Source organism: Carlito syrichta, unplaced genomic scaffold, assembly GCF_000164805.1.
Source record: "Carlito syrichta isolate Samal-C Ts95f unplaced genomic scaffold, Tarsius_syrichta-2.0.1 Scaffold314375, whole genome shotgun sequence".
NCBI classification, from domain to species: Eukaryota; Metazoa; Chordata; class Mammalia; order Primates; family Tarsiidae; genus Carlito; species Carlito syrichta.
This window is the reverse complement of record NW_007258471.1, coordinates 107,951-132,453: the sequence shown is the minus strand read 5'-3', so window position 1 is coordinate 132,453 and position 24,503 is coordinate 107,951. Positions and strand designations below refer to the sequence as shown.

Genomic DNA, 24,503 nt, shown 5'->3' with positions numbered 1-24,503 from the left:
GTTTTCACTTCTTTATATCCATCAATTAAATTTCAGCAGATTGTAATCAGGAGGGGCAGTTTCCAGATAAGTGAGAGTGGCCTTGCAATTTTAGCTGCTGCCAAATGTGTAATCTCTCTTTTCTTGTAATTATTAAGGGTTTAATTTGTATAAACTGACTGTCTCCTATTCTAAAAATTTCCATAACCGTATGCAAATGAGGGCCGGGAAGCATATAAGTCTAGGAATGTGTTTTCCTTTGCATTTTAGAATAAATCACCCACACATACTGACCCATGGCAGCTGTGTGCCTCTTCGGAGAGGCCCACTGTCAATTGACTGAAAATAGATATGGGGCCGCCTTCTCTCTGCTCAGCCTTCCCCAGAGTGGGAAAAATCACCTCTTGGCTTTCTCGTTGGCTTTCTGTTAAGACACACACTGTGTCATGACTTCTTTTTCCTCTCTTTGGTCGTGATTCCATCATCTACTGGTGATAAATTACTCTGCATTTCCCTCTTTCGCTTATCCACCTAACAGCTGAATATACACCTGCAGAATGACATGGAAGGAGCTTCGGGCTGGGAGCTGTCTGCTGTCTGCAGATAAAACTGTAGGCAAGTCTCTCTATCTTTCTGAACCTCAATAAACTCATCCATCCAGTGGGTGTGTTGCTATAGCTGTAGAGAAATCACATACTTTGTATTTCTTAAACAATCAATTCTGTGTAAAGACACTTCAAGACATCCAGTTCAAAGTCCATAGGGATAGTTTCTTAAAGTAAGATTGTCTTACTCTGAGCCAGACTGATTATGTGTTTTCCTACTACATGTTAAACTTGAAATAATCGTCTAACAATGAGAAATCTGTGGAATAAAAAGGCTGCATAGGGCTCAACAGCTTATAAACCTGGTTGTGATTAGCCTGTAAAGCCAAGAACGGTCAGGTGACAAGTGGCATATGTGCTCAAATGAATATTTCTTGAATGAATGGATGAAATATTTTTTATTGGGGGGGACAGCGATGGCTAGATTAAACCAAGATTTAAATACGACTAAAGGTTATGAAATGAATATTTATACCTGGGATTTTGGATGTCTTTACATCTTATTATGGTTGTATATTCTATTTTAAAATAGTACTTACTCAGGCACATATTATACTTACCTGCTGTATTAGAGCAATATGATACATATTCTTTTCAGAGACACTTAATTTGCTACAGAAAGACTTTTGTTTAGATCACGAAGCCAGGGCAAGGATGCTCTACCCCTTGCTGAATGCTTATCTGAATTGAAGATATGAGGCTAAAGACATTGTAGCTGGAAGGTTAGTCTTTTACATCAGAGCCAGTAATGTACAACTCCCACTTTTGAACCATAAAGTGCAGAATTCTTAGCATCAGACATGTCTCTTTTTTTGGTGGAGGTTGGGGGAATCGGAGTCTCACTCTGTCACCCAGGCTGGATTGCAGTGGCACGCTCACAACTACCATAGCCTCGACCTGCTGGGCTCCGGCGATCCTTCCACCTCAGCCTTCCAAGTAGCTAGAACTACAGGCACGTGCCACCATGCCCAGCTAATTTTTTGCTTTATTGTAGAGATGAAGTCTTGCCGGGTTGCCCAGGCTGGTCTCAAACCCCTAGGCTCAGGTAGTCCTCTCACCTCCGTCTCCCAAAGTGCTAGGATTAACAGACATGAGCCACCGTGCCCGGCTCAGACATATCTCAAAGAAGGAAAACCCTCTGAAAACGTATAAAGTGTCTTACAAGTGGGATTGCTGATGGTTCTGTGCATAAGTAGATCGTGCTGGTTCTTTTCCACATTTTTCTCTTTTGTTTCTGATGTGACTCATTTCATTGATTGATTGGTTGGTTGATTGTGGAGACCAGGACTCACTTTGTTGCCCAGGCTGGTCTTGAATTCCTGGTCTCAAGCGATCCTCCTTCCTCAGCCTCCCAAAGTGCTGGGATTATAGACATGAGCCACCACACCTAGCCCCTCATTTCTGTAGCTCACAAAAACACAAAAGCGAAGGACTGATCTTCCAAGGTTTGCTAGCCTACTCAGTGAGTTTCCTTTTTTTTTTAATTGTCAGATGGGTAATGTGCCCACGTCGTAACAGGGTTTAAGGGTGGCATATCTCACACATGTACATGTGAACACCCAAATCATCACACCAAATGGACTACAAAAGGATGCCTCAGTGAGTTTTCAACAAAGATGGCACCAACTGAAGCGTTTGGTTTTGTGTTTGCTCTTTCAGCTCTATGTGGCCACGGAGGCCATCCTCATTGCACTGGTTGGGGCCACGCCATCGTACCACTGGGACCTGGCAGAGCTCCTGCCGAATCAGAGCCACGGCAACCAGTCGGCGGGCGAGGACCAGGCCTTCGGGGACTGGCTCCTGACAGCCAACGGCAGTGAGATCCACAGGCACGTCCATTTCAGCAGCAGCTTCACCTCCATCGCCTCGGAGGTAACGTCTGGCCGTTCCCATGCCCAAATGAGCATTTCTCTTGGTCCAGATGGGGGCCACTCTTTTTTTTTTTTTTTTTTTTTTGAGTTGGAGTCTCACTCTATCACCCAGACTGGAGTGCAGTGACTGCTCCCAGCCGCCGCAGCTTCGACCTGCTGGGCTTGGCGATCCTTCCGCCTCAGCCTTCCAAGTAGCCGGAATTACAGGCAGGCGCTACCACGCCCGGCTGATTTTTTGAGTTATTGTAGAGATGAGGTCTCACTGCCCAGGCGGGTCTCGAACCCACGGGCTCAGGCAATCCGCTCACCTCAGCCTCCCAAAGGCGCGGGATTACAGGCTGAGCCACTGAGCCACTCTTTTTGTCTTGTTGATTTAAATATCAGCCACGTGTTCAAATGCCTTTCTAGTAAGTTGAAGAGTTAAAGGTTTTGACTGGATGCGGTGGCTGATGCCTGTCGTTCCAGCACTTTGGGAGGCAAAGGCAAGAGGATTGCCTGAGTCCAGGGGTTCAAGGCCAGCCTGAGCAACTTGGTGAGACCTCGTCTCTACAATACATCAAAAAATTAGCTGGGTGTGGTGGCACATGCCTGTGGTTTCAGCTACCTGAGAGACTGAGGCAAAAGGATGGCCTGAGCCTACCCAGTCGAGGCTGTGCAAGCCGTTATTGTGCCACTGCACTCCAGCCTGGGCAGCAAAGTGAGACGGCTACTCAAAAAAAAAAAGTTAAAGGTTTTAATATATCAAAGGAGAATATACTATGAAAACATACTCTTTTCCCTTCTTACTGTGTATGGGAGAAGCACGAATCTTACCGAACTAGCCAGACGAAATAAGATATAAACTCAAAAGAATCATATTTTGATTATAGTGTCCCTTTAAAAAAAAAAGAATTAAAACTTTCATCTCTCTTTATTACATACACAAAAATAAACAAAGTAAAGAGAGAGAAATATAATGACCCATGTGTAGCATCCATGGTTCACTTTTAAGTCAAAGCCTCTCTGTAGACATGGGCACCTTGACTATACCATATAAAATACAGACAGTACCACCTAGTGTGGGCAGGAAGCCTTACTTTCAAAGGGGTTTGCTGTCTGAGGCGAAGGATCTGGTCCTTCTGAACCAGCTGGAGCTAAAGAAGCCAAGGGAAGATGGTCTGGTGAAGAGAAACCCTGGATGGGAGAGGCAGGGCTTCTGCTCAGCTGGAAAGCACAGGGGCTGGTTGCTAAAATGTTGACATACTCCCCGTCTTCTCTGCCAGCTCCCCATAAGCTCCCTGGCCCTGCCTCTGGACTCGATGATCCAATATAGAGTCCATGCCTAATACAGCAGGGGCCTCTGACCCTTACCAGCTCTCGATCTGATTGCCACGCTAGTCAGCCTCGTCCGCCAAATCCCGTTGACCACTCCCTGGTGGGGACATGAGTGCCTGCTAGCCACATACCCTGCTCTCATCTTCAGCCCAGGCTGAGAAACCCGTTACCTGGTGGGTTGGGTGTGTGCGCGTGCACGTATATGTGTGTGTTTGCACTGCGGCCCCAGCCAGCCTTACCTGTCGTTGACTATTTTGATTATCACCCTTTGGATGGGGCATGTCTCCAAAGAGTGGGCATGCTGAAGGTGAAGTTTGCTTGGCCTTTCCTTAGGAGTCCTCATGGGAAAGGATAATTACTAAATTGACGTTTCAAGCAATCACAAAAGCAGGATTTTTGACAACAATCCAGCGCTGTCACTCCTCACTCAGAAGCCTCCAGTGTGTCTCCACCCAGGAGACACCCTATGAGCTATGCTCAAGACGCTTCACACTTCACAGCTTGGTTCAGTTGTCCTTTTCCAGTCCTGCTCTGCACCTGCCCTCCCCACTCCTGGGAATATTTTCCGTTTCCCACACATGCCCTGGACTCTCAGCCTAAACATGTGACCTCGTCAGGAATACCCTCGCCACTTATCCCAGCCTCTACTGGTAACATCCCAACCTACTGTCTTAGGCCCGCTTTCCTTGTCACTTTCTCTGTGAATCCTCAGTACACTTCCTGGGAGTGAACACACCTTGGCTTCTGCTCTGGTAACATTGTGTTTGCACTTACTTACAAGACGGTTGTTTGTAGTTCAGCTCTATTTTTGAGAAGTCCTTTGAGGTCAGAAACCATGTTTTGGCTATCTTTGTGACTCTGTGGCTTATGGCAACAACAATCACCGCCATCACCACTACTAAGCTATTAAAATAACTAGGAGCTTTGTTCAGTGCTTTCTATACACCAGGCATTGTGGTATATAAAATAGCCCTTAGCTCATTTGATCCTCAAAATAATTCTATGAGGTAGGAATTATTTCCCCATTTTACAGATGAAAAATGGAGACTCCTTGAGGTCTGTATTAGCTAATAAGGACAGAGCTGGGATTTGAACCCTAATCTGTCTTAACAAAGAAGTTCATGCTCTTAATGATCGTGCTCTTTAGAAACTTCTCCAATCCAAATTGGTAGGCATGTCTTTTTTTTTTTTGAGTTGGAGTCTCACTCTATCACCTAGGCTGGAGTGCAGTGGCACGCTCATGGCCACCGCAGCCTCAACCTGCTGGGCTCAGGAGATCCTTCCGGCTCAGTCTTCCAAATACCTGGAACCACAGATGTGTGTCACCATACCCAGCTAATTTTTTGATTTATTGTAGAGATGAAGTCCTACAAAGTTGCCCAGGCTGATCTTGAATCCCTGGGCCCGGGCAATCCTCTTGCCTCCACCTCCCAAAGTGCTGGTATTACAGGCGTGAGCCACCATGCCTGGCTGGTAGGCACATCTTTTAGGTGTTTTTTGGATAGGTCACAGTAGCTAGTTTCCAATGGAAAGAAACGTTAGTGGACTTGGTGGATTGGCCAGAACGTAGGTTAGCACTGTGACCCTGGGAAGATGATACATAGTACACAAAATGTCAATTTAATGGAAAAAAACCAAGGCACAAAATAAAATTGTAAAGAGATTACGTGAGCCAGAGTGAGGACAAGCTACCCAGAAAGTCCTTCCCAGTTAACGGTGGGAAGTGCCCTGTTGCAAGTAGGGTTTTAAAGGCAAAAGGGAACAAGGAGGGGGTGGATGCAAAGTTGTTTGGGAGGAATTCTCAGTGACTTACAGAAATAAAATGGGCTCATGGTTTCTCCACTATTGACCTGTAGGAGTTACGGCATACAGCATGCAGCAGCCTTAGGTTAACGTATAGCCGCTAATGGCGCCAGTCAGTCCACATAGCAGGAAGTCCACATAGCAGGAAGCTTCAAGAGATGATCATTTCGCTCCAGGGGCTGGGGCTGGGACATGACTGCTGTCTCCTTCCAGTGCCTCTCCAGACCTGATAATTTAGGAGGTACTCAAATTCCTCAGATTAAAAGTTTCTTTTCTTTCTGAGCACCTTGGGCTGAGCTAAATAAAATGCTGCCAGTCACCTGCCCAAGAGTGCCTTTGGCAAAGTGAATTCTAGGCGGGAAGGGAACACAGTAATACTGGCTTGAAAATTAAAAAGGTGAGAACACACGGGCTCAGAATAGCTGGGTGACTTCCTCAGTGCCCCATAGTAAACAGAGGTGCCTGGCCACTGATCCCTGGGCCCTTCCCACTGTGGCACAGGACAGCAGCTGGAAGGGAGGCAGGGTGACAAGCCAGCTGGGAGCGGTTGTTGGTGCCTGCCTTCTCTGAGGTGATGTGACTCGGGGTATTTGTATCAGACTCACGAGAAACCTGGGAAGAGTCCCCCACACCACAAAACACCCTCAAGTACAATGCAAGTGTTAATGATTCAGTTAAGCTTTATTGACAGTCCAACCCAGAGAAACATACATGCTTCCTGATGTAATGAAAGAGAACACAGGAGAATTAAATAAAATTAACAAGTCCTGTGCTCCTCGGCAGCTCACTGTATGCTCAGAGCCCAGCAGCCACTTGCCCCAGGGACAACGCTGTCACCACGTCTCTCTGAGTAGATTCGGGAAGACCCAACAAGGGTCTCCTTTGTTTTACTTTTTTTTTTTTTTGAGTTGAGGGTCTCACCCTGTCACCCAGGCTGGAATGCTGTGGCACGATCATGGCTCACTGCAGCCTCAACTTTCTGAGCTCAGGAGATCCTTCTACCTCAGCCTCCCACATAGCTGGAACTACAGCTCAGTGCAGATACCAGTAGCCCCAAAGGAACACCGGCTAAAGAGTGGCCGATGGTGCCATCCTGCCTGGTGTTGCTAGCTTTGTCTGTGCCGTGATCACCTTTCTCACTGTCCTCAGCTCTGCTGCTCTCTTTCCCTTGACTCTTGTCATTTTAGTAGCAGCGGCTGGAAACTTGCAAGCCACCCACACCACCCCGAAACTGGGATCACCACCCGGATAGGCAGAAGTAGAGTGTGAGAAACCACATGGAACTCATACGCTCTGAGAGGTGGAGATGAGGGCGCAAGGGGCGATGCTTCACTGGTGCCTTATAATAAAGTAAAAGAACTTTGGGAAAAACAAGAGACTGCATTAAAAATGTGAAGTAGGCTGGTGTGGTGGCTCACCTGTAATCCCAGCACTTTGGGAGGCCTGAGGCAGGAGGATTGCTTGAGCCCAGAGGTTTGAGCAACATAGCACAACTTCTTCTCTACAAAGAATAAAACCACAATGGTGGCACATGCCTATAGTATAGTCCCAGCTACTCAGGAGGCTGAGGCAGAAGGATCCTCTCAGCCCAGGGAGTCAAGGCTTCAGTGAGCTGTGATCGTGCCATTGCACTCACTCTAGCCTGGGCGACAGAGTGAGACTCTGACTCAAAAAAAAAAAAAGAAAGATTAAGTAGTTGTGATTAACTTGGTATTTAATGCAAAAATCCTCTCTGACCTAGGAGCCTCGACTATTCTAAAATGAGCTAATAGCCATCGGGGTGAATTTATGTAGCAAATTGCTGTCTGCTGTATTCAGATTATTCCCTGAGCTCTGACTCATTCAGAAAGCACCAAATATCACAGAGACACACAATTATCATGCTTAATTAATGTTTGCAACCAAAAAATGTAAGGTTGGAATCCTTAATATCACTGTGGATATTGAAGAGCTAAAATTGACTGACTATTATCTTGAGATTAATATATTTTCCGTAAGCCATACCCTAGGGTCAAAAGACAGAGTATTAAAATTGTTTGAAAAATTCCCTGCAATTAATTGCTTTAGGGGCTAATTTTTTAAAATGTCTTGCTTCCTTACGCCTGTACCACTGATTGTTATAGCCTGCACGCTTCACCCATTAAGTGGTAATTCAGAGTGACAACTACATTGAAATGAAGCAAGTTAGTTAATCACCATGAAACTGTTCCTGAAATACCCTGTCCAAGTCCTCTCTAATCACAGGAGGCCCCTGATGACCAGATTTTCTCCTGAAGCAAGATTTTCCTGTACAAAGCTGTAAATATTTTTATTTTACATACAGGCCGGGTAAGGCAAAAGTTTGGCCAGAATTGTTATCAGAAGCATTCAGAATTGTTCACAGCAGTCCATAGCTGGCTCTCTGGCTGTGTAGAACCCTGAAGGACGTGCTGTAGGGGTGTTGGGAAGATGCTGTGCTGTTGGTTTCAGCCCTGCAGCCTTGAAATGCTGACAAGCTGGGCGTCTGGGGCGGGCTGCGGCAGTTGTAATATGATTTGGTTTTCATCAAAGCACGACCCTGGGCGACAAGGAGCTCTATCGGCAGGCGTGTGCCCAGTCTTGTTTGCCCACTTTGGTTGGCCCACCTGGATGTTCGTCTTCCTTTTCTTTGTAGTCAGGTGAGCTGTGTCCTGAGCAGCCATGTGGTCATGCCCCCTTTTCAAGGAAGGCTGAGTTCATACGAGTGAACAATCCTAGGCCCCTGAAGAAGTTCACCTTTTAGAAGGGAAACGGCAACCAGGTGAGGGGCTAGATGCCACTCTCCAACCTGTAGGACCCTTCCTTCTATACCATGTGTCATCATCACAGCACGTTTCTTACCCCTGCATGAGCGTATATTCTTCTCCTAGTGGGGATGTTTGTGGACCAGTTGAAGTGTTCTCAGGAGCTAAAGATAAAACCAAAGTATTTTAACACTTTTTTTTTTTGAGTTGGAGTCTCACTCTGTCGCCCAGACTGGAGTGCAGTGCAGCCTCGACCTGCTGGGCTCCGGCAATCCTTCCGCCTCAGCCTTCCAAGTAGCTGGAACTACAGGCACGCGCTAACCAAAGTATTTTAGATGTTAGCTTCGGTATAGGAAGAAGGAAAACCCCTCAGATTCCAAATATCTCTCACATTTCCTTTCATGAGAATGTCATTTGGTGGCTCCAAGGAATGATGACCAGTTAGGTGGTTCCCTGCGTGCCCATAAACTCATAACTTGATGTTTGAAGTAGTGATGTGGAGGTATTATATGGAAAGATGCCTGGAACACTACGGCATGTGCTTTTCTTACATAAATAAGTCAGCAAATATTTATTTAGTGCTGGCAAACACTCTAAGGTTAGCACTTGGGATACAAATATGCCCTTAACCACTACCAGGGGAAGGAGGACCAGTTGGAAGCCCAAACTTCCCCCGCATGCAGCCTACCTATGTGGTTAATTGTCACACTTATACCCCCACATCTCTGTAATTTTTTTTAAAATGCCCTCAAGAAGCTCACAGTATTGTAGAGGAGAGACGCATGAACACATGGTAATTTGCCTTGTGTTAGAAGCAAAAATAGAGAGACATGGCAGAAAGGAGAGAGTGGTAAGCTCTACTGGGGTGAATTAGGCAAGATTAATGGTGTGTTGTGGTAGAGGATGAATAGGAGTTCACCGGGGAGCAGATGGGGTAGAGGGTGGAGTTTGAGAAGACAAGGTCACAGCATGTACAAAGAGGACTCATTTCTGGAAGGCGTCAGGCTTTGTGGCAAACGTGGAATGAAAAATATGCTTGTTTTTCTTTGAATAGCCATGCCATTGCCAAGACTTCTGCAAGCCAGGGTTTCTACATTATTCGTATGTGGCTAGCACAGTCACCTGCCCCATGCCAAAACAAAGAGGGCAAGAAAGGGCATAGACTTCCAGGGTAGAGAAATGACCCAGTGTGTGTAAAAGCTTAATATAAGTTATTATTTATTTACTGTGTACTGCCCCCTCATAGAGTGTTCTGTGGTTATGGCATGCTTCTCAACTATTATTCCATGAAATGTCACCATAAATTAGAAAAAGAAGGGGAAAAAGTAGGCCATTTAGGTCACGGGAAAATGGAAGTAGAGACAAATTTGATAGACATGAACTGAACCAGTGAGGAGTTGCTCAGAATAGAGCCTGGGCATGTATCTGAATTCTTGGAATCAGTATGGCAGAGGGCCTCCTTGCTCCCTGGTCTTGCTAATATTCATGACCAATTTAAGAAACATCTCTTAATATCTGTTCTTGTAGAATAGGAAGTATGAGGCAGCACAGTGCTACTAGATGGAGGAAGGAAAAAATAGAAACCTGGAGATGGTTCGTTTCTAAGTGTTATGTGGTTACACCAGGATGTCAAGTAGACAGTAGGTAAATGATACACAGTCCATTGAAAAATAGAAATGATTAGGTATTTGTGTTTAAAACATACTGTAGAATGAGATAAACCTGGGAACAAAAATCAGCCACAAAAAAAAAAAAATCAGCCACATTTGAAAAGAAACAACCACTTTGGAAGTTGATTTTAAAATACATTACAGATGGTTCCCAACTTACAATGTTGACTTTACAATGGTGCAAAAGTGCAAATATTCAAACCATACTTCAGTTTTTAAATTTTGATCTTTTTCTGGGCTAGCCTGACGCCATAGGATCCTCTCTTGTGATGCTGGGCAGTGACGGTGACTGCAACTCCCAGTCAGCAACACAGTCTCTAGGGTCAACCACCACCACTGCTCTCGACCATTACCCTCGTCTGTAAGTTACATGAGGTAGTTAACACTTCATGATGAAACAGGCTTTGTGTTAGATGGTTTGGCCGAACTGTAGACATTGTAAGTGTTCTGAGCACATTTAAGGTAGACTAAGCTAAGCTATGATGTTCAGAAGGTTAGGTGTATTCAGTGCATATTCACCTTGAGGTATTTTCAGTTTATGACGGGTTTATCGGGAGGTAGTCCTGTCGATGGTAAGTCAAGGATCATCTGTATTCTCTTTCCCTTAGCCCAGCTTTCTCTCTGTTGTTTCCCAAACACATAGGCCAGTAACCCTCACTTCATGCTTGACATGCCACCTTTTTTTTTTTCTCATTTCCATACTCCTTTCTAGCAATACCTGATTCTGTGACACTCTCTAAGTCATGAGCACCCACTTATTGCTAGTATTCCTTCTAATACTCAGTTGATTGTTCTGTAGTTTCCTGAATGGAACACATGCTGAGGGTAAAAAATTAAAAAGCTTTTAACCAGTATATTATAATTTATGTGCCAAAACCTGACTGTTAGAGATGAGAGGAGAGTACTGTGTGAAAGTTTGTTATTAATTGTCTCTGACAAAGTACAACAGCCTTCCTATTTGACATAGCTTTGATATATATTAATATGTATATGCATATTATTATATATATTATAAGTATATATGTGCATTATTAATCATATGTTAATTGTGGGTTTCGTATTATATAAGCATTTTAAGGCAATAACTTATTTTTTCAGAGCGTGCTTCTGCTGTCAGATAAATGATTTAATTGATTTGTGACTTTCCATAAAACTTAAGACTTGATGATTTCAAGAGAGAGGCTGAAGACATATTTTGTTCCTTCCTTTAAAACTCATCTTCAGTTGCTGGGTGTGGTGACTCATGCCTATAATCCCAGCACTTTCAGAGGTGGAGGACTGCCTGAGCCCGCAGGTTCGAGACCAGCCTGGGCTGTGCCCCTCAAATCTCTCCAATAAATAAAAAAATTAGCCAGGTGTGGTGGCATGCCCTGTGGTTCCACCTATTTGGAAGGCTGAGGCGGAAGGATTGCCTGGGCCCAGCATGTCGAGGCTGTGGTAGCCTTGAGCGTGCCACTACATTCCAGCCTGAGCGACAGAGTGGGACTCCGACTCAAAAAAACACTCATCTTCAAGCCTCACTCAATCTGTTTTTTTTCTAATCCATCCTAGTATCTTCATACAATACCTGCTCAAGGATGAGTCAGCCCAGACCTCACCTCCGAAGGGCAGGTCTCCGCATGTAGCTTGAGCCCATTCTCCTCTTGAAGCCTTCACCCTGTTCTTTGTGGGCCTGAATTGCTGCGATAGCTCTTTCCACTCCCCTGCTTGCCGCCTCCATTCCATCCTCTGTGTTGCGGCTAGAGCAGCTTTTCTTGACACATCAGTACTTTATCTCTCATGGGGACATGCCATTTATTCTCAGCCTCTGCGCAGTGAAAACATAAATGTTAAACAAAAACACCTCCCAAATGTTTTGTTAGTACCCAGCCAGGGGTATCTCTGCTTCAGCGCCCTTCTCTTCTGCTCACCTGGTTTTCTCTTAAAGACCAGGAAGGCCCTTTTAGCCTGCCTCTGCCATTCCTGTATTTGCCGTATTAACATTCCTTTCATTTTTGTTGTTGTTGGAATCACCTGCTATTGGTTCTGACCCAGTTCTGTCTGATTTCCTCACAGGTCGGCTTTCTTTAGACCAGTGAGTGATTGTACAAGTGCTTTCAATGCTGTGCCCCTCACCTCCTTTTTGAAAACAGTGTGTGATGACTGCTCGATGTATAAACTCAACTTAGTTCATAAGAACAAAAATACATATGTTGGTTATAAAATAAAAATAGATTTAAGTCCTCAACTTTGAGAGACTGAAAATATTTTGCCTTTACGGTCTTCCTTTCTGTTAATATATGGGAAAGGGAAAGTAGATTTCCCGCTTTTTCAATTTGTGTGTTTTTTCAATTTGAAGAAAAGTAACGTGAAAAAGAACATTCCTTCTGTAGCTTTAGAATTTGGCCTGTCATTAACAACAACAACAACAACAACAACAAATAGGAAAGTCATTATTTTAATCATCTCTGGTCGATAAGGGCTTGAGTGACTTATAAATTTATGATCTTAAAAATCTAAAGCCTGGAGATTGTCCTCCTCTTCACATTTAGGTTTATTACAGCTTAGTTTCCAACGTCCTGGTGATGTGCTGGTTTGGGTTTTACCCTGGTATTAAGTATTGATCAAAGGGACAAGAAAAGGAGCTAGCAAGTGAGTCTAAGTCTGGTGGGTGACCTCCTTCCAAAACCTTAAAAATAGGTTACCCTGATACATTTTCTCAGATACTATAGAGATCACAGTCCTAACGTATCTTGTCTGAGCTTTGACCAAAAAAACAAACAAAAACATCTCTAGATCACATGGTAGGTATATGATAAATATTTAAATAACACTTGGAGAACTTTAAGAATTCAAAACAAAACATTTAAACCAAAATCTCACATGCTGGGGCATGAGAGATGTGATGAGCTGGTTGTCAACACATTGTCTTGAATCGGTGAGTTGGCATCCCTGTGTCAATCACCTTCAGTTCACCTAGATCTGTCAGGGAGATCTCCTGGGCTCCAGCTTCACATTCTCTGACTTAGTTTTAAAAAATCTACCGTGCAATTTTTCTGCAGTTCCTGAATGTATTCTGGAGAAGCAGGAAGATGCATTAGGCCAACCAGCATTGTCATGAAGAAAAATTACTAGCAATGACTTTGACACTTGGAAATGGCAGCCTGAGAATCAGAATGTGGAATTTGCTGGTTAAACATCCCTTGGGCTACTCCTTCCTAAAACCACCACCCAAGTAGACAGCTACCCACTTGTTGGAAGGATGGTATTGTAGCCTTTTTGATGGGTGTGAGAGGTTCTGCAAGTGTGGCAACAGAATAGTTGATTATAGAGTTGACAAATTAGTCATTTCTTATTGAGTAAGCATAAAGCAGGCCAGTGTAAGCCTAGATAACTTGACTATATAAACAGACTAGCCAAGATCGAGGTACAGAATAATCAAGGCTAAAGTTGCAGACAAGATTTTAAAAGCATGAGAATAGCCAAACAAACACTAGGGGCATCAAAAACAGAAAAGCAAGTGTTTGAATTTCGAGGTATTAAGAATGAATACAGTTAGGCCTTGTTTGTTGGTCAGTGTAAGAGAAGGGATATCCCTGTGACAGATGCAGGCCTAACTTTTCTAGGACAGCCTGATATCTAATATTCGTTTTTAGACCTGGAAAAATGTCTAAAATAAATTTTTAGACCTAGGCAGTCTTTGTGAGTTGAAAATCTTACCACAGAACTCATGTACCCCAAATAAATTCATTTTTTGCAAAACAGAACTTCTTCAAATGCCACAGCTCTTTTAATCTCTTTTATATGCAACTTTACAACGTATTATGCCCTTTGTGTTACAGATTCTTAAATTAGGGCTTCTTAAAATGATCTCATCTTTTTTGAGGACACAGGTCATACTCACTGTAGAGTTTGGTCATTGGAGACCCTGAAGGGGTGGAAGAATGCTTGAAGTAGAAGCACCAGAAGAAATGAGATGGAAAAACTAGGGGGCGGTGCTCTGAGAGTAGATGGAGTGCTCAAAGGTCAAGAACCCTCGGAGACCTTGAAGGCGACGCCAGTGCCCAGGCCCTTGGCCAGTTCTCAGCGACCCCGCCTCCTTCCAGCTTTTCCCTTTATGATCCCTAATGTGTGGCCCTCTGCATTGTGGCTCCAGATTGAAGTGCTGTCTTTCACATGGGCGTATTGTCCACAGCATGTAGTGGAAAGGAAAAAGGGACTGAGAAGAAATCTGCTGTCTCAGAAGACAGGTTCCCGGAAGGTGCCACGAGCTTGTCTTTGCTTACATCCCATCGCCCAAAACTCGGTAACGTGGCTGTACCGAACCGCAAGGGAAGCTGGGACGTGCAGTCTTCATTCTGAGTGGCCATGTGCCCAGCTAAACGTTCTGTTACTCTGGAAGAAGGAAAGAAGAAATATTTTAAAACAAGCTAACAGTTTCTGTCATAGAAAGGTAGTGGGCTACACAGTCTGATCATGTGATTTTCAGAGGAGCTGGTGATTTTGAAGTTTTATTTATTCATATCCCAGGCACCTCAGGTCTGAGTGTAAAAGAAAAACCTCCAGTTGAGAGAGATCCTTTTTTTTGAGTCCCCGTCTCCCTCTGTCTCCCAGAGTGGCGTGTAGTAGCACACTCACAGCCACTGCAGCCTTGACCTGCTGGGCTCGGGCAATCCTTCCTCCTCAGCCTTCCAAACAGCTGGGACTTCAGGCACGTGTCATCACACCCAGCTATTTTTTTTTTTAACTTATTGTATAGATGGTGTCTTGCCAAATTACCCAGGCTAGTGTCGAACCCCTGGGCTCAGGCAATCCTCTCCCGTCGGCCTCCCAAAGTGCTGGGATTACAGGCGTGAGCCACCGTGCCCTGCTGAGAGGGATCCATTTATTTTTTCTTTTTTTTACATTTTTTCTTTTAAATATGTGGGGTACAATTCAGGGTTAGGTATACAAATGTTCATTATACAGGTACCCTTGTTGATGAGGTGTGCCCTGGCAGTTTCCCACTACTGCCAATTATGCCCCCACCCGCCCCTGGCAGTTTCCTACTACTGCCAATTCCTTTCTTATAATATTACAATAGTTGTTCAAGGTCTGCTTATGAGTGAGAACATGTGAGACTCGGTTCTTTGTTTCTCAGTATTATAGCCTCTAAGTCCATCCAAGTTGCTACGAAGTTAATAATTTTGTCTCTCTTTATGGCTGCGTAATACTCCATCATGTATATGTACCACATGTTTTTTTATCCAGTCCTCCTTCGGTGGGCAGCATGATTGGTTCCATATTTTTGCTGTTGTGAATAATGTAGTAATAAACCTGCATGCACAGGTATCTTTTCCATAGAATGATTTGAGTTCCTCCGGGTGTATTCCCAGGGACCCATTTCAAGTGCTTTTGTTAGGGAACAACTAAGTTTCAGTTAAGGCAAGAATGGGACAAGGAGAGAAGTTAAAATATAGGGGACGGCCCTGATGGTGACATTTTTTTCACCACCCGTCATCCCCTTTCTTCTTAACCATCATTTATCTCATAATGTATAATACACTAATCACTCCTGTGGAAATACCCTCAGCTCCCTTTCTCTCTCCATGGAACTCCTGGAAAACCCCCGACTTTGTGTAAGCTTGACTCTTAACCTCCTCCTCATACAACCACTAACTGCAAAGCTCAAGGGAGCATTTGGCGTGGTCCAGCAGGCATGCAGCATTTCCCTGGAACGTTCCGTGTCCCCCTCCTTAGGTGATCATGCTTCTCATCTTTCTTAAACAACGAACTCACCCTCCACATCCACTCCCTTGAACTGATGATCTCCCTGGGTGTTTTGGGAGAAAAAAAAAAAAAAAACGTAGCAGTCAGGCCTCATCAGGAGTCCCTCCACTGCCTCCTTCTGAACACATTCTGTCTTCATTTCCTGTACAGTGGCAGGCTTCCTACTTCTGGTAAAGGCCAGCCTCCTCACTTTGTACACTCAAGCCCATCCCTTCTTGCTGTTATTCACTTTTCTCCTGCAAGTATACATTCTTTGCTGGATCACTCTTATCAGCATACGCACATGCTCAAATATATGCTATTTTAAAAAACACAGGCCAGGTGCAGTGGCTCACACCTGTAATCCTAGCACTTTGGGAGGCCGAGGTGGGAGGATTGCTTGAGCCCAGAAGTTCGAGACCAGCTTGAACAACATAGTGAGACCTCATCTCCACATGTACTCACACAAAAAAATATTAGCTGGGTGTGGTGGCATACAACTGTAGTCCAAGCTACTCAGGACAGAAGGATCACCTGAGCCCAGGAGGTCAAGACTGTGGTGAGCCGTGATCATGCCATGCACTCCAGCCGGGGAGACAGAGTAAGACCCAGAATCAGAAAAAAATTAAAAGCACTCACAAATAATCCTTAGCCTCTCATACCTATCCAAATACGGTTCCATTTCTTGGCTTTCCTTCACAGTAAAACTTCTTGAAACCACTTTGTACACATTTACTGTCTGTATTCCTCAACCTCCTGCAGTTCTTTAGTACTCTGTGCTCTGGTTTCCAGTCTCACTTTACTGAAATCCGTATTTGTAAGTGTCCGTTCTGTTTCCAGATATGACTGTCCTGTCTTCATCCTCATCTTCCTTGACTTCTCATGCAGCACTTGACCTATTTGACCACTGCTTCCTCCCTGAATCAAATTCCCTCTTCTAAGCATCTGAGCGGCAGGAAGAAACAAGCTCTCCCTTGCTGTCCTGCTATCTGTCTGAGTTCTACGGGTGAGTTTTCTGTAATGGCTTCTACTCAGCCTCTGAAAGCGGACATGTCCTGGGCCCCAGTCCTGGGACTTCTCTATCTTTGGTTTCATAAATCTTTGCGACCTCTTTCATGAATGCCAGGCTCGTATCCACATGCCTGCTTGGCATCACCATGTGGGTATCTCATAGCGGGGAGTTGCCTGAGCTTGTCCACACAGAACTAAGTCCCACCACATACCTGGTACCCCTTGCAGGCTTCTCCATCTCAATACCTGTCACAGCCATCCACTGAGAGGCTAGCATTCAAGACTCAGGTCCCTCCCCTCTCCTTGTCTCCCACCGCAGCCTCATCTGCCGGTTCTGTCTCCAGAAGGCATCCCAAGGCCCTGTGCTCCTTCCATCAGCGCTGTTTCCACACTCTTCCAGCCACTGTTATCTCTTGACCTGTTGCAGTAACCCCGTGGCGTGGCGCTCCCTCTTCCCTATGGCCATGCATTCCCACAGAGTAGCCAGAATAATCTTTAGCGACTTAAACTCAGTAATTCAGTGTCCTCTCTTTGCACTAGAAAAAACTCCCAGCTCCTTCCCGGGGCCTGACCCTGACGCTTGCCCGCCTCTGTGGTCTCATGTTATCCCACCTGCACTAGAAGCACTGGGAGGTGTTATCTTGAGGCCATTGTACTTACTCTCAGGTTTCTCAAACAGCTTTCATGATTGGTTACTTCTCATCATCCAGGCCACAAGTGTCACTTCCTCCAAGAAGCCCTCCCTGCACACATTATTTAAAGCGGTTCTTTCCAGTCTCCTCAATGAGTTCGCTTATGTACTGTCTTACTCCACTGGAACTTATACTCCTGGAGGGCAAGGACTGTGTCCCACTCATTCACTCTGTGCTCTAGTGGTTAAGAGTAGTTTACCTCCAGTAGAAAATAGTCAAATATTTATTAAGTACCTGGATAAAAAAAATGTCTGAAGCATCGTTCAGTTTTGCGTCATATCACTTCCATCACATCTCTCTTATTGTGACTGCCACCAAGAATAGTAATTTCCTGATTTTTTAAAAAGAGTAATAACTCTCTGTTTATGATTGAAATAGTAAATCAAAGAAGAGCTAAGTAAAGCATGTCATTAACCTTGTTAAGAATTGCATGTGAGGAACAGGAGAATTCAGAAGAAAAGCACAGCATTAGTGAGGGGATGTTATCCTTACCTATTTTTCATTCCCGTCTTTTTCTTTTCCTGTAGAGACAAGGTCTCACTATGTTTCATAAGCTGGTCTTGAACTCCTGGCTCAAGCAGTTATCTCGCCTCTGCCTCCCAAACGGCTGGGATTACAGGCATGAGCCACCACGCCTGAACTTCCTGAGTCTTGTATGCTCTGTAGTACATTAGGCATCAGATAAATAGAAATGAAGGGGACAGGGTGCCTCCTCTCAAGAAATATAGGCTTTAGGATGAAGGACTTAGTCAACAGATGCATAAACAATTAGCTGTTATATACTGTGTTCAATTCTGTAATAAGATACGTATGGAGTCCTGAGGGAGTTCATTATAAATAATAATTATTTCTAATGTTTCTGAAGATAAAATGTTATTGGATATTGTCTGAGAAAGGATGCTTTACAGAATTCTGATTAATGGTGGGTCATGCAATGTAGATGTTCCAGTGGATAAGTTTTTGTTGTGCATTTGGTTTTTTAATAGCTAACTCAATCCATTCACCTTTTCTATGACCTAGATGTCTCTCTTTTGTCTTTTTTTCCTCTAGTGGTTTTTAATTGCCAACAGATCTTACAAAGTCAGTGCTGCAAGCTCTTTCTTCTTCAGTGGTGTGTTTGTTGGAGTTATCTCTTTTGGTCAGCTTTCGGATCGCTTCGGAAGGAAAAAAGTCTATCTCACAGGTAATCTGTTAGAGGGTTCATGAACTGAATGAGAGGACTTATATCCCTGAGGTTCTTGTGAAAATAATTAGGTGACTATTTCCTTAAGGTTCTCAAGGAATTGGCATGTGGACACAGAACTGATGTTTATTACACTGGCAAGAGGCCAACCTGCAGCCCGAGTTCGTTCTGGCCAAGCACTTTTTACTGACTAGCCCACCCAGTTAAAACCAGATATTTGTGTTGTAAACTTTTCGTGGGTGATGGTGCTGTCTGCAGCCCTCAAATTCTTATTTAAGCCATGTTTCTTTTTAAGGAGAGCAGTAAAAGATTGAGACAGGCTGCTGGGTCCATTTCCTTCTATCTCTGTGTATTGATTCATTTCAAATGAACTCTAAGGACTTGGTGTAGTACTCTTGACAAGTTGAGTATGAGTGAGGATTGCTCCATTTCCAGCAATGCTGTGAATAATTAAAAACGGTATGATTGACAGAAATTGTATAAAAAAGAAAGCAAACCTCAGGGTTTTTTTTTTAAATAGTTGTTTTTTTTTTTTTTTGAGTTGGAGTCTCACTCTGTCACCCAGACTGGAGTGCGGTGGCCGGGAGCCTCAACCTGCTGGGCTCTGGCGATCCTTCCGCCTCAGCCTTCCAAGTAGCTGGAACTACAGGCGCATTCTACCATGCCCGACTGAATTTTTTTGTTTGTTTTTGATTTATTGTAGAGATGAGGTCTCGCCAAGTTGCCCAGGCGGGTCTTGAACCGGCGGGCTCAGGCAATCCACTCACCTCGGTCTCCCAAAGCGCTGGACTTACAGGCTGAGTTAAATAGTTTTTAAGAGAAACTTCAAACAAAAACATAGCTCAGACACTGTAAGTTTCTTTTTATAAACTAATGAGTATAATGTATTACTTTCATCAATTGCTGTTTTGCCTCTGGATTATTGAATATTGTTCTTCCTTCCTAGGTTTTGCTCTTGACATCTTATTTGCAATTGCAAATGGATTTTCCCCCTCGTATGAGTTCTTCGCAATAACACGCTTCCTGGTGGGCGTGATGAACGGGGGGATGTCGCTGGTGGCCTTCGTCTTGCTGAATGAATGTGTGGGCACCGCCTACTGGGCGCTGGCAGGTACTGCTTAGATCGGGCCGATCAGGACTTGCTGAGTGGCTCCAAGAAATCTTCTAGGGAACCCGCTTAACCCTAGACTGAGTCTAGAAATGCATTGGGACTTGTCGGGAGGGGGGGGTACTCTAGCCAACTGTTCGGTCACTTTCCTGAGTTTGACCTGTATGACTTTGAACGAGTGTTTCCTATTCCTGTGTCGAAAGTCTCCCCTCAGGGCCTGCCTCACAGATGTGAGCTTGCCCCGGCCTCATAGATTGCCCACAGATTATTGTGGAGAGTGTCCATTTCCTCAGAAGGCTGTTAGCCACTTCTTACTTGAACTTGAACTGGAAAAGAGTCAGGCCATAGGAAATACTAGAAACTCCTTTCTTGGAACCTTCTTGGGATATTTTGTTAAATCTTTGTTTCACGGCCCTTCTTGCCATTCTCCTCAAGTTGGAAATAGTACTGTTGTAGCATTGCTTACTGATGCTTAATTTCCACAATTGAGGCCATATTCTGAATTACCTTTAACAATCCCATTATCTTAAGAACTGCATACATTGTAAGAGAAGCGATTTTAAAAGGTTATAAATATTGTCTTGAGAGAGTGGCTGTTTCTGAGACTCTACTTGTGGACTTAGGGTTGCAGATTTTTTGTTTGTTTCACTTTCATTCATTTGACAATGAATGGATGCGGACCACTCATGTTCTTATACTGACCTGGGAAGCAGGTTGACCACGGGGCTGATAAAAATGTGACTGAGGGCACTCTCTCCTTTGATTTCAGTTTTTCTGAAGTCTAAAATCATGCTCACGTAGAGCATCATGAATACATACAAATATATATATATATATATATATAGTATTTATTTATTTATTAGTTGGAGTCTCACTCTGTTGCCCAGGCTGGAGGGTAGTGGCATGCTCACAACCATTACAGCCTTGATTCTTCTGCCACAGCCTTCCAAATAGCTGGAACTACAGGCGCATGCCACCATGCCTGGCTATGAATACATATTTTTCATGTACAGCTCATATTTCTCCATTAAAATATTCACATTTGGCTGTAGTTATTGCAAGAAGTTGCTTTTTTTTTTTTTTTACAAAAGACATATACTACCTCCTTCTTACCAGATTATGCAAGAATTATTCCTATCCTGTTACATGCATTGGGCCAAAAGAAAGTTGAGGTCTTACTCTGTTGCCCAGGCTGGTCTTGAACTTCTGGGCTCAAGCGATCCTCTTGCCTCTTCCTCCCAAAGTGCTGGGATTATAGGCGTGAGCCACACTGGCCTCAGCTCCCCTTTTTTTGACCCCCCTCCTTTTTGCTAGGGGAAACAGTATACAAATCACTGTTTTTCTGTTATAGAGCAATAAGCTATGGACAGGAATTAAAGAAAACAGTTGTTTTGCATAGTTATTATAGAAAACTTTTATAATAAGATCAACACATTTTTGTTGCTGAGGAACGCCCACAGAAATTGCCTTTCCATAGCAGGGAGGTAAGAAAGGGGAACGGTATGGAATCCAGGCCTCCCATCAGACAGACCTGGAGTCAAGTCCTGGCCCTGCACACACGGCTCTGTGTCCTTAGACAGCTTACTTAGTCGCAGTGAGCTATTTCCTCATGTCACTCTGTGGTTCATAATGGTATCTGCTGCAGGGACAGAGTATGCAGAACCATTATGCTCGATAAATAATAGCTATGACTACTACTAATAACAACAGTAGCAGTTATAGAAAGTGTGTCAGAGGTATGGAATTTGCAAGAATATTGGGCAAGCTGGTAATGCCCATCAAAAAGCATAAAATTGTCTACAATGCCATGGCTGATATTTTTCCATCAGTATGCTGACAAAAATCCATGCTTCAGGGAGCTTATTTTCTACTTGGGAGAGACTGATGAGAAAAAAATAAATACAAAATGTCATATCTCCGATGGCGATAAATTAAGTGGGGAAGGCCAACAGGGAGGATTGGGGGAACAGGTTGTGATTTAAGATGCAGATTTCTAAGAACAGCCTCTGTGATGAAGATTGAGTCCAAGGATTGCAGTGACCTCACGACCCAAAAACCGTATCACCCATATGACCAAAATATTTCCAAGCCTCAGCCACAGGTTCAGGCAGATGTCAGTATGGCAGTCAGTGCAGAAAGCATTTGGGCAGACTCTTAAAATTCATTTGTCCCCATATGGTTTCTGTTTTTCATCTGTCCTCCCGCCTTTTCATGAATTTTCTGGCCTCTGTTTGTTTTATCCTCTGATGCTCAACTTTGTGTGGATTTTTTTTCTTTTCTGGTCTGCTTCTTACACTTGCCAGCGTAGGGCTGACATCTCACAAGGAAGGAGTTGGCTCTGGGACTTGGGGTTGGAAATGCTACTGCAGATGGTGCTTTCTCCAGTGACAGTTCTCTCTTCTGACTTAGGATCGATTGGTGGCCTCTTCTTTGCGGTCGGCATTGCTCAGTACGCCCTGTTAGGATACTTCATCCGCTCCTGGAGGACCCTGGCCGTTCTGGTTAACCTGCAGGGAACAGTGGTCTTTCTCTTATCTTTGTAAGTAGTTTTTCCACTTAGAGCTGTAATTTAACAAGTCAGAGGACTGTCTTAAGAGGATGCGGGTCAATGAGCGGCGTTATTCCCTTTCAGGAGCTTGCCTGCACTGACTTTGGTGAAGAATTAAATTCTGCAAGTGCTCCAATTCTTGGCAGCTCCTGGGAAGAGAGACACTTAATTAATTCAGAATGCAAGTATCCTTTGTTTCCAGTAATCTTTCAGTAGACCGCATTTTAACTTTCAAATTGTTGGCATAAGCAACCGAGTTCTTTTTTAACCTAACACTTCAAGCCTAAAGGTCTTCAGGCTAAGGGTGTGACTGAGGTATGAAGTTGTAGAGCAGTGTATTGAGATTGGATTTGTGGTGGCAACTGTTCTCCCTACAGATGAGTGTCATTCCAGGGCCTCTGTATGTGGACTCCGAAGGAGTCTCAGATATGGGAGAAATCCTTAGAGTGCAAGTGAGTGCTCATAGCAGTAAGAGGATGATTCCCAGGGCGGGGAAGGGTGCTATAAATGACTGCCCAATATGTCGCACTGTGGTACTCTAAGACACCAGAATGCTACAAGGTGAGCCACCAACTTAGGTCATTTCTCCAGAAGTTTTCATGTGGTTTTTGAAAGGTTTTTCTTCCCTGAGCTATCAGATCGCTCATTTTAATTATCAAAAATCTTTGGTATAAACAGAATTTTTACCCACTGGTACCTGTTTTCTTCTGTGACATAAAGTGAGGAAGACCTTTGTAGCAGTTTAATTCAGATGGCGTTCTTTATTCAGGTTCTAAATTGAGATTTGATGGGGATTGAACTGAATTGGTTACCATACTATTTTTGAAAATTATAGAATTGTTAAGTGAAAACATCATTTCGTCTCCCGTTGTACAAAAACGAAAACAGTAGAAACAACCTATTTAGAAAGCAAGATTTATTAAATGTATTTAGTTATATGAATTTGGGTGAGGCAATTTTATTAGAAAGGGAAACAGCATTTTATTAGCTTGCATGTTGTGAATTTTTGAAGGTGCTTGCTAAATAGGTGGCTGCTATTACCTTGAATTAATAAGCATTTACATAAAATTGACAAATAAATAACTTTTCCACTTCTCCACCCAGTCTGGCTCTCATCTCTCCTTTTATTTTATTTTTTTGAGTCAAAGTCTTACTCTGTTGCCCAGGCTGGAGTGCAATGGCACGCTCACGCCACTGCAGCCTCAACCTCTCGACCTGCTGGGCTCAGATGATCCTTCCATCTCAACCTTCCAAGTAGCTGGAATCACAGGCAAGCACCACCACACCCGGCTAAGTTTTTGATTTATTGTAGAGACGAGGTCTTGCCAAGCTGCCCAGGCTGGTCTCAAACCCCTGGGCTCAGGTAATCCTTTCACCTCTGCCTCCCAAAGTGCTGGGATTACAGGTGTGAGCCACCATGCCCGGCATCATGTTTCGTTCAAGAGTAGTGTCACTTCAGTGGAAAATCCAAGCCGTTCTGCTTCTCTCTTTCTGAATGTGTAGTCGGAGTTAGTTTCTGCTTAGTGTTAGGTGAGGACATCTACCCGCTGGGAAGTGAATTTCAGGTCAGGAAAAATAGAAAGCAGGGAGAAAAGAACACATATGATTTAAGCCTGGAATGCAAGGCTTTCCACAGTCTGCCTCCAATTAACTTTCCTGAGTTCCTCCCACCCCCTTCCTGTTCCTGCATTCAGGCATGCCGAGCGACTTACTGCCGGTGTGCACTGAATGCTTTCTTGCTCTGTGCCTCCACTCGGTGCTCAGGCCCTTCTCCCATTTCCGCTTATTTCCTTCCTCCTCCGCCGTGCTCTTTTGCTCAGATGCCGTCCGCTCAAGCTTTTCCTGGCCATACCTCAAGCTACCAGTCATTCTTTTTTTTTCCCCTGAATCCTACAGCATTTAGCCCATGCCCTTAGAGCGGCATGGGTTCTGCTTCACGCCAGACCTAGGCCTCTCTTTCTAAACTGGGACTCTCTGACAGCAGCAGACTCTTGGCTCTAGCATTTCGTTTCCCTCAGCAACAAAGCTGGGACCTTGCGTGCATACGGCAGATTCTTCATATCCATGGACAGATGTTGGCACAAGGACATTCAGAATCACCTTCCAAATTAGCCATCAGCAACGTTAGAAGTCGTGTTGTATACCTTGTTTGTTTACTAGAAACACTTTTACCTAACTTAAAATTTTATTTCCTCAATACTTGAATATGAGTTTTATTTTTTGCCTAAAA

The 24,503-nt window shown here is 44.0% G+C and overlaps 1 protein-coding gene across 1 annotated transcript in view; it reads left to right on the top strand.

Annotated features, from left to right (window-relative positions):
* Nucleotides 1-24,503, top strand: part of SLC22A15 (solute carrier family 22 member 15) — a 64,588-nt gene that overhangs the window by 1,843 nt on the left and 38,242 nt on the right. Inside the window, exons 2-5 of the mRNA XM_021719308.1 lie at nucleotides 2,201-2,456; nucleotides 18,485-18,617; nucleotides 19,564-19,728; nucleotides 22,135-22,264. Of these exons, the coding sequence (XP_021574983.1) occupies nucleotides 2,201-2,456; nucleotides 18,485-18,617; nucleotides 19,564-19,728; nucleotides 22,135-22,264 (684 nt within the window). The remainder of the gene's footprint in view (nucleotides 1-2,200; nucleotides 2,457-18,484; nucleotides 18,618-19,563; nucleotides 19,729-22,134; nucleotides 22,265-24,503) is intronic.